Source organism: Lytechinus variegatus, chromosome 15, assembly GCF_018143015.1.
Source record: "Lytechinus variegatus isolate NC3 chromosome 15, Lvar_3.0, whole genome shotgun sequence".
In the NCBI taxonomy this organism is placed as follows: Eukaryota; Metazoa; Echinodermata; class Echinoidea; order Temnopleuroida; family Toxopneustidae; genus Lytechinus; species Lytechinus variegatus.
The window spans coordinates 27,388,714-27,403,113 of NC_054754.1; the positions used below are offsets into that span (position 1 = coordinate 27,388,714).

Below are 14,400 nucleotides of genomic sequence, written 5' to 3' on the forward strand. Positions count from 1 at the left end.
AGCTGTAAAGGGATTTTCATATCCTCCCCATATGGTCGACTGATGTAATAGAAGTGTGTTCAGACAAATATTATTTATATGACAGATGATTCATGTTTGTGTTTTAAACTGCAATTCATAATGATGAAAAAGAATGATGAAGTATATATAATTACTGTACATTCTTTGGTATCATATGTTTGAGATTGAAAATGACAATGTATTTATTTTGATTGAAAATATTGAACTGCTGTGACTGAGAAAACAATAAATAAAATACATGGGGAAATGTTTACACTGTATTAAAAAATGACATTATGACCTTTTTTTGGGGGGGATAACTTTTAAGAAAGATAAAGGAATGAAAATAATGATATAAAAGAGTGTTCACACAATTATATTCAACCTGTGATTCTAAGCAAACTTTGTATTAGGCTTAACCTCATGAAAAACATGAAAACATGAAAAAAACACTTTTAAGGCAAAAACAAACCTAAATTAAGTTTACGTATGACTAAGAAATATATTTTCATGATTCTTGTTTTTACCTTGTCATTAGCTACACAAATAAAAAAAAAACAGAGATCATGTTAAGTTTTATCCAATCAAGATAGGGTTACTTGACCTGTGCGGTGCATGGACAAAATTGTGAAAAGATGGAATAATAAACTATCTTGTACAATACAAATCTTTCATGTGCTAAACCTTGATTGTATTGGAGAATAAAACTGAAATCATAATGCTGATTTAACATATTTACTTATATGTTAAGTTTACCAAAACCAAGTCTCTTACAGTTTACCAAACTAGACTGATATCAATTGAAAATCAATTATTTTTTTATATTGTTTATCTTTAAAATTCTGTTTATCATGTCTAAATCATACGGTCATACCCATAAAGTTATGTAGTACGATACACAGTGAAAACGCAATTTAAAATTTCATACAATGCTATTTACTATATGAACCTTACAGCACTTGTTTAAACAACCCTCCTTAATTTATTGAATTATATATGAAAATCAAACTTTGTTGTTTAATATTTTAAACCATTTTAACTACTACTGTAAGGTTCATATAGTATTAAACAGCAATGTTTAAAAAGTTTCAACAGTGTTTTTGCTACATGTATGTCGGAGGCGGCTTCAACCGACGCATGTGTATCTTTGGCCTAGTTAAATATAATTGGCTGGCCTCTCTTGAGCCAATACTACCAACAATTTACAGGACCCAAATGTCAGATACTCCACGAAACTCTGGCATGAATGTTCTATCCAAATTTGAAATGAAAATGAAAGAGCACCCTTTTAAAAAATGCAAATGCAACTTTCATGTAGGTGTTCATCTGCATAAAAATAGACTTTTCAATGAGATGTCTCTATCCCATGAATTGATGGTGTCCTCTCCCATTACAATCCCTACCCAGAATTAATTTTCATAAACCAATCAAATCTAGTGTGAGTATTATTAGCCCATTCTTTGTCCTATTTCAAGAAACCAATCAAATCTAGTGTGAGTATTATTAGCCCATTCTTTGTCCTATTTCAAGAAACCATGCAACACTATGGTTTCTTTCTAGGTAAATTAAATTAGCTAGCCTGGCTTGAGCCAATACTATCAACAGTAACGTACATACTCGTAACACAGCAACCAAGGGGATTTCGTGCATCTTATTAGCAAACTACACTAATGAAACTTTCTACAGCTTTGATAGCATGTATCTGTTCACTTATCAGTATAAAAGGACCTTCAATGGATATCATTTTCTTTTCAAAGAAAGACTGAACCAACTAGAGAATATTACACCATGAAAAAAAAACACATGCTTTCAATATTTTAATTTTAAGGATTTGAAATGAATCAATCGGCTGTGAATAGTGACCGGCTGAATATTAAATTTTAATCTTACGGGTTAACTTTTAAATCTCAATAGTGCTAAATTCAAATCTATGAGCTTTATGTTTTAATCACAAATGTAGGTTTACGATACAGTCCATGGCCATATGCAGAAATTTTTCGGGGAGCAAAAAGGGTAAATTTGTTTGAAGAGACTTGAAAGCTATTCCCAAGTAATGACTGTTAAAACGAAAATCTAGAACGTGATTCATTTTGGATGTGCCAAAGGAGTAAGACTTTGGTTGGTTGTCAAAAACATCTACCTCAGCTACTGTACATTGTATAAAAAAGCATCAATATCAATTAAATAAATATATAACAATGAAGAAACTGAAAGGAATGTTAAAGAAAGAAAACAGTGCAACCCTAAGATAATTTCCTTAATACAAACATGCAGTTAACGCTGATACAAAAACTATGTATAGGTTATATTATATTGCTTTGTGAGTTGATATTACATGCAAGATATATCAAAGTGACCTAGATAAAAGAAATTATTAAATTGTTCCTCTCGTTAAAAAAACAATAACCTTGGTTTTGTTTCCCATATCTGACAGGAGAGATGATGAAGGTTAAAACAATTTAGAATAGGGCTTTTTTTTCATCTTATACTGGTATGAACATTGGTGAGAAAGCACTTAACTATCCAATTAACAATACAGGTCAGTTGAATTCTATCTTACGTATCATAAACAAAGCAAATTTCCTTCAAAAAGAGATTTAGATCATGGTCAACATGACTCGACAGATGAATATAAGATGCACATGTAGTTTATGAACCAATGAATGTTCAATTCTCTGAATTTTATCAGAGTTAACATTTTGGCATAAATGGATAACATATAGCATTACTGAACTTCTAGATTTCTGATACACATGTATTTCTATAGTAGAATCATTCTTGTTTTTGTCCCAAATATATCATATTCCAACGGGCATGGGATTGCATAGAGCTATATATATTGTATAAGTTAATAGCAAAATCAACCAATAGGTGGTTTCAAACCGCCTCGATCACAAGAATCCCCGTTAAATTACGAGAACTTTTTAAGGCTAAAAAATACCCGTTAATTATTCCTGCATTCACACCGCCCCGAAACACATCCTTCGGGATAAGTTCCCGAAGTTACGAGCATGCGCAATATGGTCTGATAAGCAGGCAAGGCGCGAGATTTAAAATCACTAGCCCAGCAGCCACCCACGCCGCCGCGCCCAACGACACGCTGGGCTAAAAGTTCCCGTAATTTGCTTTCACATCGCCAAAATACCTGCGACCTTGGAAAAATCCCCACGAAAGTTCTCGTAATTTCGCTAAGTACCTACTATTTAGCGGGTATTTTCTTTCGGGGAAATTACGCGTAGTTTGCTTTCACATTACCAAAATACCTGGTATTTTCTGATCGGGGTAAATTTCCCGATCAGAGAATACCTGGAACTGGCGAACTTCGAGGCGGTCTGAAACCACCTAGTGACTGGTGATCCATTTTATGAGGAACTACATCAACACGGTTGAACATCTAGAGTGTATCATTTACCACAAGAAAGAATCACCAGTCATGTGCAAAGTTGCTTGTAACTGATGGACAGGTTTATGAAACACACACCTGGAAGTGCAATGGCAAAACAAGAAGGGGAGGACCAAAGAATACCTGGAAAGATCCAAGATTCGGGAACTGTTTAATGAAAGTGGTCAGAACTGACAAGTAGACTTCTCTGACAGTTACCATAGTAACAGTTAGAGGCCAGTGCCTCACAGCCAATCAAAACCAAGGACTTTACTGAAAATGTCAGAGCTGGCAATTTAGTCAGCACTGACAACTTTCATGAAACAATCCCCCTGGTAAAGAAGGAAAGCAGTAAGGTTGATCTGAAGGAGAAGGATGCTCAGGACAGGAGGGAATGTTATTGGTAAAATAAGGCTACCTCTTAGGTGGTTTTAAACCGCCTCGTTCACAAGAATCCCCGTTAAATTACGAGAAGTTTTTTCAGACAAGCAAATACTAGTTAATTATTCCCACATTCATACCGCCTTGAAAAATACCCTTCGGGATAAGTTCCTTAAGTTACGAGCATGCGCAGTATGTGGTCTGATAAGCAAGCAAGCCACCCATGGCGCCCGCGCCCTATACTTAAAGTTCCCATAATTTGCTTTCACATTGCCAAAATACCTGCGACCTTGGAAAAATCCCCGCGAAAGTTCACGTAATTTTGACAAGTACCTAAATATTTAGTGGGTATTTTCTTTCGGGGTGATTATGCATATTTTGCTTTCACATTGCCAACATTACTTGGTATTTTCTATGGGTAAATTTCCCCATCAGAAAATACCTGGAACTCACGAACTTCGAGGCGATCTGAAACCACCTCTTGTTCTAATTTGGTCAGGTAAAAAGGTTTCGCTAATTTAGGCATAGTATGAAGAAAAGGGGGCCTATAGATTACATATGATTTTTAACCTTCTTTCACTTCCTTTTCAGCTTCTCAGCTTCTGAACTTATTTTTTGTCATGACCTCCTCTACAGTTCTTCATGGAATCAAAGGGTTAAACCTCAATTTATTAGGTTTGATTACTTTCTCTAGGTTTTCATGTCATATGTTAAGATGGACTTTGAGGCGATCGAGGAAAAGAGGGCGGATGGAAGGGAAAAGCATGTGGAAATGTACATCTGAGAATGAAACAAATAGGCCCGGGTCAAGTTTGAAATTACAGTTATCATGATGCAAATCAATAACCATTGGAGGAAATGCTGATCGATATAAGCGACAATGAACGTTCAGAAAAACAGTATTCTTAAAACCTATCTTTTTACTTCTTAATTTACCGGTGTGCTGGCTCAGTTGGTAGAGCGTCCGTCTCACAACCAGGAGGTCGGGGGTTCAAACCCCGGCCGCGTCAAACCAATACCCCTTTCATAAACCCAATTACTATGAATTAGGCGGCTAATAGCAGCATAATTTGGTCGTAAAATTGGAGGACAAGAGTTATCCGCATTACTCTGATGCTGCTATTATCCGCATAATTAGCAGCATCGGGATAAAATTTTGAGTTTATGAACGCATTTCCAAATAATGCGGATAATTGCCATGGTGCGGTCACAAGGTCACCCTTTTCCAACACAACCGCATCGGGCGCTCGTAAAAATAATGCGGCTTATTTTCGGAGTTTATGAACGCAATTTTTATTGAATTATCCGCATTACTCTTAGGCGGCTAATTGGAGGATAGGTTTATGAAAAGGGTACAAAAGACGTTAAAACATGGGAGTTGCTGCTACCCTGTTTGGCGTTCAATGATTAAAGGGATAGTGCCTCGTCGATCTGGTACTGCACAGCGGCTGCCGGGCCCATGATTAATTGGGCAAAGCAAATTTTCAGAGTATTTCATTTCATGTCTATTTCGGACAATAAGATATGGATTTTCTTTTTTTTTCCATCAATTTCCTTATGGGCCTTGTGCACTCGACAGAGTGGATTTGGTATTTTGTTATAGGTCCCATGCATCATTATTATAGTAGAATCATTGATGCTTTTTGTCCCAAAATATTATATTCCAAAGGGCAAGGAGCCTGGAAGTGACTAGCAAAACAGGAAAGGGAAGAACAAAGATTACCTGAAAGATATACTAAAGAAGGAAAGCAATTATTCTGGTCCAAGGGAAGAGGGTGCTAAAGACGGAAACAAGTGGAACAAGTGGGTGTCATCATTAAGCAGATCAGTAACACTTTCATCCCCTAATTTACAAACTAGCATAGATATCCGCTGGTCTCCAAAACACGATATTGAGATAATCACGTTCCATGTTTGGATGTTTATCAGGCGCTCATAGCTTTGTGCTTTAAAGAACCTAGAGCAATTATCAATACCAATTTAAAGAATAAATTGTACCCATTATGATATGCAAAAAAATTGTTCACAATTTGATTTTTTTTCTAATATTTGGAATGAACAGCAGGTAGGCATAAGAAAAAAACTGAGTATTTTTACGAAAAAAGGGGGCTTAGGTCACTTCGCAAAAGCATGTATATCATGCACATTTTTGGGGGCAGCATAATGGTTCATAAATTCACTCAATGCTTACATGCAACATCTAGGGCTGCCTTAATGCGACCTCAAGCTAGAATCATGATTTGAATCATGATTCAAAACACAAACATGAATCAGAGTTTAGACGACCTCCATTTTAACACTCTTTCTTCTCGGATTCGGGCCGATCCAGTGCGCATCACAGTGCGTGTTTTGGCTCTCAAAAAATCAATCTTTTTCAGTCTATAATATACCTCATTTTGTTTACTCTCATTTATCTCGTCAGTTTATTGAAAATGGTGTTCGGAACTGAATTTCAGCATAATCCAATTTAATATTGACATTGTCAACTCAACAACAACTGAGATTAATGTCTGTCCAGTTAGTTAATTTACTAGAACTTGCAGTTAAAGCCATGACAAAAAAGAAACGTGGATGATGCGATGACCAATTATATACCTCTATGTGACCAACACAGGACTTGAAGTTAAAGGTAAATGCTAGTTTTGGTAACGATATCAAAATGAGTTCGTACAGAATCCAATGAAATGACCACCAAAGTGTCTGTTTGTATAAATAAAAAGCATGTGCCAAAGGATTCTGGAAGAAATTGTGTAATTGCTGAGAAATCAGCAAATAAGCACAGGATTCGGGTAGAGCGTCGGGCCCGACGCTCTAAGCAATAATTATACATTGTCCCACGTGCGCTTATCTGTGTTGGGGATCTTCGGTGTGAACATTTTTCAGCGTAGATTTCAAGATTCACAAAGTTCAGTTAATGTAACTGTACCAGATCTAGATCCTCGATGATATACTGACAATTAAGCCTTGTTTTACAGACTTTCTCATGAAATCAGTGTTTACTGCAACTACTGGAATTTCTCTTTAAATGCACGTGACAAAAAATGCATGCGTAGCACATATAATAGTGCATGCCTTGAGCTTGGCAAGAGTCCAACCAGAGGAAGCCCTACACAGTGACGTCATAGAATCATGATTAAAATCACGATTGCGTTTATACAACCATTTTCGTTCATGATTCTACAGAAACGTCTTTCCAAACACCCCTTTTTCTGTGTTTCATGTTTGTGATTTGAAAGACGTTTATTTTCACTTTTGACTATAAAATGCAATCGTAATCCTGCAGAATCATGATTCAAATCATGATTCTGGGGTAAAAAAGTGGCGCATAAATGCACCCTAGGTCGGGTTCTTGACCACCATTGCAGAGAAAGTTGTAGTACAGAAACAATGGTTGAGGATGCTTTCTGAACTCGAAGGTAGGCGGTGTGCCAATTCATGCAAAATTTCAAAATGCTCTTATTCTTTCAATGATAAGAATTTAAATCTGAAATTTGGTTACTCTATAGGTTTAATTATGAAATTTCAGAATATGAAAAAAATTTAAGAAATATGATCAAAACTTATTTGTAAAATCGTGTATGCTTTGTATGAGGGAAAATGATGACTGCAATAAATGAGGATGAATATTAATTAAAAAAAACAGTAGACACATCACATTCACATGTATCTGATACATTATGTCATGACTGTTACACCGTTGGTGGTGATCTCGAGCTTGAAACAACAATCAATAAGCTGATTAATGAACAAAATAAAGGTCAACACTAATCCTCCAGCTGAATTATTTGTTAGAAAGTTCATAACTGATGAAATCCTACAATGTGCTGCTGGATTTTAGGCATGCATAAAGTTTAAAGGTGAATGAAACCCTTGAAACCAGTTGAATTCATATAAATCAAAGAAACCTTGAAGAAGATTGACTGAATAATAAAGTTATCAACATTTGAATATTGAGATCACTATTGTAATGCACATCCTCCAATTGGCAATGCGAACCAAGAACTGTGATGTCACACATGTAAAACTTTCCCATTAATTTAGTACACATTTTATTCAAATTTTCTTATTCATCTAATCTTATGCCAAGATCAGGTTTTATTTTTTTTAATGGAAAGACATGTAATACTGGTATAAAAACATTATATCATGGATGAATTGTGTGTCTTTTCACTAGAATGTGTAAAAAAAATATTTGGGGGTATATTTTCATTCTCAAAAAGTGTGGAATATCATGACTGCATGAATAATAATGCTAATAATAATATTAATAAAAATAATGATAACACTACTACTACTAATAATAATAATAATAACAATAATAATGATGATAATGATAATACTAATAATTATAATAATGATAATAATAATTTGTAATACGCCAAATCCACTCTGTAGAGTGCCCAAGGCTAATTAGAGAATCTCCACAGCAGCAGTGTTCTTGGCATTCAAATGCTCAAGACTTTCTTCTCATGTGTTCAATTTTACTCTGTTTATCTTATTCTTTCACTTTTTCAGCTTTAACATGAGCTACCTTGTTTCATTCTTGTTTAATTTACTCATAGCTTTGTGTATGTTATTTGCATCTTGTGGACATACCTCCTTGAAACACAAATCTTGATTTTGATTGATTGATTTTATTTAAACACGGTAAAAAGCCCTCAATCAGACAATGGCTGGTTTTCAGAGAGGCCGTGCAATATATAAACAATATAAAGAATAACAAATCATAACAAAGTAAAATAAGTAAAACAAAAATCTATATACAAAACCAGTGGGAGGATGAAACAAAACAGGAAAAAATCAATACAGAAAAACAAAATCAAAACAGAAAAACACAATTGTAACAAAAATAAAAAGAAAATTTGGTAAAAAAGGATAATCAAGATTTCAGGACTTTTTCAATTTCAGATTCAAATGAATTTAGATTTGGGAATCTTCATGGGAAACTCTGCTTTTCATCTTCCAGCCAACTCTTTTTCAATAAATTACCCCTTAATATCTTCTTGTTTGACTTTTGTTGAAATATCATTAACACACTATTCAAACCAACCATCACTATATTGAGGCATCACAGAGGTGAAAGTCACTTACAGTCGGCTGGATTCCTTGGCCGTCTTAGCTGGGATGCCATCCACCACAAGGGGGCGCTTGTCATCATCAGGATAGCAGAAACAACAACTAAGGCAGTAGAATTTTGAGCTCTTCATATTCTGAACATTATATTTCTTCACAAAGCGGTGTAATTTTTTGTTTCACAGTTTTCTTCTTAGTCTTGTAGGTGACATCATCGGACCTAATAATTACAATAAATTCTTAGGGTACACCCTTTCATTTATCATATTTTCAAATTAATTTGATGGTATTTGAAGATTGCCTATATCAAGATGATTTTTCTGATCATTAAAAACATACAGCATATGCTTTATATTCCTTTTAAAATATCAAAGTTGAAGTGATTGTAATTTGTGTTCATGGCAACTTGAAAACAATTTGATGGAAAGAAAATATGAGTTAGCTGGCACTGAAATCCTCCTGAAACTCATTAGCGCGATTTGTTGGGTGGGTGGAGTTCTAGATTTATAAGGTTCATCCTCGGGAAGATCAACCAAATCAAGCCTAATTAATTAGCCATTTAGTCCTCAGGCACTTGGAACTGGGATGGTTGCTCCAACGTTTTTAACCAGAGGCAAAGGAATAATTAGTCATGTAGGGAAAACAATATTATCCACAGTAACCCTGGAAAACAAGCACTCATAATGTTGTAGAATCTGTTCTCTTTGGAAGTTAGGTTCAGAGTCTCAGCTAGATCCAAGTCTCGGACTAGTGTTGTAAAATAAAAAGAAGGTATTAGTCCTGGAATGGTGTTGTCATTGAATATTCAAAGAAGAAAAGGAACTGCCTATGATCTGGGACTCCTGGAGAAAATACAATCACACTTCACTAGAATGCTCAGCTCTGCCTCATGTTGGAATAGATCTATCTTTTTTTAAATCCAGGAAACAAAGTCTCTCACGTCATAAGTTCAAATAAGTTGCTCGCAAGGATCAACTGTCTCTTTAGGACCAAACTCCTCTTTGGTCTGCAACTAAATCTAACTCAAAATCCAGCAAAAGTTGGAGACTGTTCTCCACCAGCAATGACGTCATATATGAGGGAATCACCTGGGTGTCCTTTGAGGATACACCTGCTACTTGAAGGTTCCACATGCAGGTCTTAAGAACAGTTCAGTCCCCTAGCATGTAAACACCAAACTCCCTGTTAACACCATGACTTGCATAAAGTATGCCCTTCTAAGGCATCTAGAAGATGGCAAATGGAGTTTCTATGTTCCTTCATTTACAAAGAGCAGTGTTTACTATCCAAACTGCCCATTGATAGGTGTGGGTTGGGTGATATGTTTGAAGAAAGGATTATATGTGGTTGGTCTGAGGGTACCATCAGATCTATGGATTCTTTCTTGTATTCTCTGAAATAAATTCTGTCTCTCTCTCTCTCACTCATGAGTCCCCAAAGTCTCTCCTTTCTCTTTTTTAAACAGAGAATATATCAAACAGACTGGATCTTGTTTTTCTTATCCATTTTGGTATCTATCTATCTATCTATCCATCCATCCATCCATCCACCTATCCATCCATCCATCCGTATACCTACCTACTTATCTATCTATTTATCTGACTGTCTGCATGTGTGTTAATTTCACAGATACCAAATTACCAAAAATAAAATTATAAGCACCAATTTTCAATCTATCAATACACATGGTGTTAACATTTTACTAGCTTTCTGGTTAATACCATAATCTAGTTGCAACCTATCAATTCTCTCTAGAAATTCACGAGTAATGCATCAACGACCGGAGAAAATGTGAACTCAATACATGGCCTTACCTGGAAGATTGATTGGAACCCATCACAGTATTACAACATTGTAATGGTTCATGTAAGCTGCATCGAATAACGTGTGAATGTACACCACTAATGTGGTAGATCAATAGCAATCATGTGCTGGTCCAATATACATATGTATGCACATCCCATACATTAAACTACAATGTTTGACACTTGACAGACACGGTCATTATGGGTAAATACAGCTGATGAGAAAAAGACGCTTTGCAGGTTTGACAGGCAGCATTCACTGGAAACTATAATAAACCGATTACTACGATATGATCTCCAGATACTTTTTATTATCATATAGCTCTGTCCTTGGATTCTTTATTTTGCATGCACTTTGAACGGAGAAAACGTTTGCTTGGAGAAAATATGAAAAGGGTCATTCAGGTTTGAAATATATGCTGGTATACTTGACAAAAGACAACGATGTTATGTGATAGGATACTTGCTTGTACATCAGAAAAGGTTAGGGAGAAAGAGAGTGAAAGAAAGAGGGTGGGTATATACATGTACTGGTATATTTTAAAAGAGGAGAACACATGGTAAATATTCACTTACATATGTAGGTGACATGTGTGTGATCAAAGTGGATTGAATCAGTGGTCCATATAAATAAATGAAATAAATAATAATATAGGATTTGTATAGCGCTCATATCCGCCTTGCTAAGTGCTCAAGGCGCTCCTATATTACCCCGGCTAAGCTAGTCTACCGATTCTGGTGCGCACAGCTTTTTGAGGAATTACTTCCTGCCAGTACCCATTTACCGATATACCCAAATTCCATAGTGAGCAATTAATAAAGGACTTCTGGAAGATAGTCAAATAATTTTCTGAGATATTTGACTGTTATTTAGACCAACTTGGGAGGGGACCCTTTCCCCTGTACACTTTACACAATATTGCGATAAGCTGTCATATATTTATTGCTTCTTAGAAAGTCATGTGCATCTTTTGTTATTAGGTTAGAAGCATTCAGAACTTAACTGTATTACCCAAACTTTTTCAAACAAAAATTGTAAAAGGCTGGGTTAGAGTTGGCTATGATATAATAGGGAAGTATTAAATTAGCAATGATTAAATTAGCATAACTTGTCACTATGATCAAAATGTTTCGTTTCAAGTGAAAACCTGAAGGGATACTCTTTACACCTCTACAAATTTTTGTTTAATCAGAAACATTTGCCCAACATTTGGAGGAAGGGGTCAAACTAACCACCAATCCCCCCCCCCCTGTAATCTAAGCTTTGCTCTAATTGATATTAAGGCTGAGCATGAAAATAAGCTACAAACAAAGTTGTTACACACAATAAAAGAAAGGTTTAGCTAAACACACATTTGAAAAATAATAGAAATTCAAGGAAAAGAACATTTACAAGTCCAAAGAGAATATAAAAGTGGAAGAACAATATTAAATCATAAAGCTATAGGCCTAAATTCAAAAAGGTGGATTTGAAAACCTTCGGTTGAAGCCATGGTTTATGTAGATTTCCTGTATAAATTATGCCTATTTACCGCATATATAAAAAATGTCAAATGCTGATGCACGCTTTTGTCACATTGCGCAAACTTGACGCCTGTTGCCATGGTTATCCATGCTATTTTATTCATGACTCCACTGTTTTCAATTAATGAGTCCACTCTTTAAACAGTGGACTCATGAATGAAATAGCATACTTAACCATGGCAACAGGCATCATTTAGGCGCAATGTGACAAAGGCGTGCATCAGCATTGGACACTTTTCAGTTTAAGCGGTAATTCATAGAGGAAACCTAAATAAACCATGGGTTCAACCAGTGGTTTTTAAAGCCACCTTAGTGAATTCGGGCATTGTATTCTAATGCGACTTACTTGTACCAGCAGATAAAGGCAATGGCAACACCTATGATTGCTACAGCAACACAGCCAACAACAATCACTGCAATAAGAAAAAAAGAACAGAAAAAACAAAGAATATATGAATTATGGAAGATTGACAATGAAAAATTAAAATCCATATTTTATTGTTCGAAATAGAAATAATACCCTGACACTTCATTTTCCCAATTGTGCAGTGCCATCTCTCTGTTGCTCTATACCTTTGAAAGGCAAACAGAGTAGAAGCAACACCAATCTGTTATCATTTTTTTGCATATTCATATTGCCTAAACTTTGGGATTATTTTCTCAGACAGAAACTTGATTTTTATCAATTTATTCAGATCAATATTTTCTCAAAGATAAGTATTCATACTGCATTTTATTCTGCTTAACCTGCTCTCAAGAAGAAATCCAATAATTTCTATTCATATTTCTTGAATGGCGCCCTCTTGTGGAATTTACCAGCCTGCACACAATAGGGAAAATGCTCTTACTTCCCAACACAGTTGTATGGCTAACAATGATTTCTCTTTGATCTAGAAATGCCTACCATATGTTACATGAATATCAAGGGTCATGTGAAAATATTTTCAATCTTACCCTTAGAAAAATTACAATTTAATGTCTTGATGACAGCTTACATGATATCTTTTAATTAAACCAGCAAATTTAAATTAGTGATTGACATAATGAAGTGGATTACCATGTACACAATATGGTGCATGCTTGCATTTATGTCTGCACAACTACTGTGCTTATATGTACTCTATGTCTTGGGTAATCAGGGATTGCTCAATATTGCTCAGATGTGATATCGTGACCAATCATAAAATGATGGGGTCTTTGCTTGAAAATCACATGAAAACTAAATTTCAAAGAACAATTCAACCCCCAAAATAGGGAATGTTAAAAAGTACAGTATAGGATAAGAGAATGAATATCATTAGCAAAATTACATGTAAATAGACCCTGTCTATGTTTTCCTTTATGTTTATGTCAAGCATGGAATCAGGACGGCAAAAACAAGATGATATTAGTAACAGTAGTCAATTGAGCAGGGAAAAGGTAAGTCTCAACTGCATTGGGATAGGATTTATTAGTAATCTTTTTTTTTTCATTTTCCAAATATAATTAAAAATTTCACTGACTAGGTGTAAAAAAAAAGATTGATATTGTAGGATAACAAGTATATGTTTAGTGTAGTCACAAAAAACTCTTATCAGTAAGCTACTAATTAAGGATGGACAAAATACAATTACATTGAATGGTAAAATATAATCTTTCAACAATAATTAACAGGTCATTTTTTAGTTTATACAATGCCACACAGTATATATCCCTTGTCCTTATTTTTTTCGTTCACCATTGATAAGTTTGCGGCTCACACGTGACAGTGTTAAACTTTTCTATTCCTTTGCCAAATACAAGTTTGTAAACTTCAAATTGTGTAAGTTTCTTGGTCAATTTGGCACTCATTTTATCTGGAATGGGGAATACATTAAATACGCAGTCTGACTGGAATTAACCAATAGCTCTTTCATCTCCCTGCAGCTGCAATAAATGGGTATAATCCTGGAAGCATCATTAGGCTCATATTATTTTTTTATCCTATCTTTTGCAGTAAACCACAACAAATTGTTATAGTGAACACAACCGAGGGGTTAAAATCATGCTTACCTAAAAGAAAACAGAGTTACTATACTCTTATACTTATATTACATATCATATTCTGACTCCGAGAATAAAAGAATGTAGGAAAAAAAACACCTAGCATCCAGGACAAGGAGGTCCCTTTAAAAAGCATAATTACAGAAATCAGTGGTAAATGGGTAATAGGACAAGTAGATGATTTGAATAGAAAGAGAAAAATCAAATCAGAAT

General features: G+C 35.1%; 1 protein-coding gene across 1 annotated transcript in view; it reads right to left on the reverse strand.

Annotated features, from left to right (window-relative positions):
• The window catches only part of LOC121429231 (neural proliferation differentiation and control protein 1-like), a 60,420-nt gene that overhangs the window by 19,206 nt on the left and 26,814 nt on the right, over positions 1-14,400 (reverse strand). Inside the window, exon 5 of the mRNA XM_041626193.1 lies at positions 12,512-12,578. Coding sequence (XP_041482127.1) covers positions 12,512-12,578 — 67 coding nt within the window. The remainder of the gene's footprint in view (positions 1-12,511; positions 12,579-14,400) is intronic.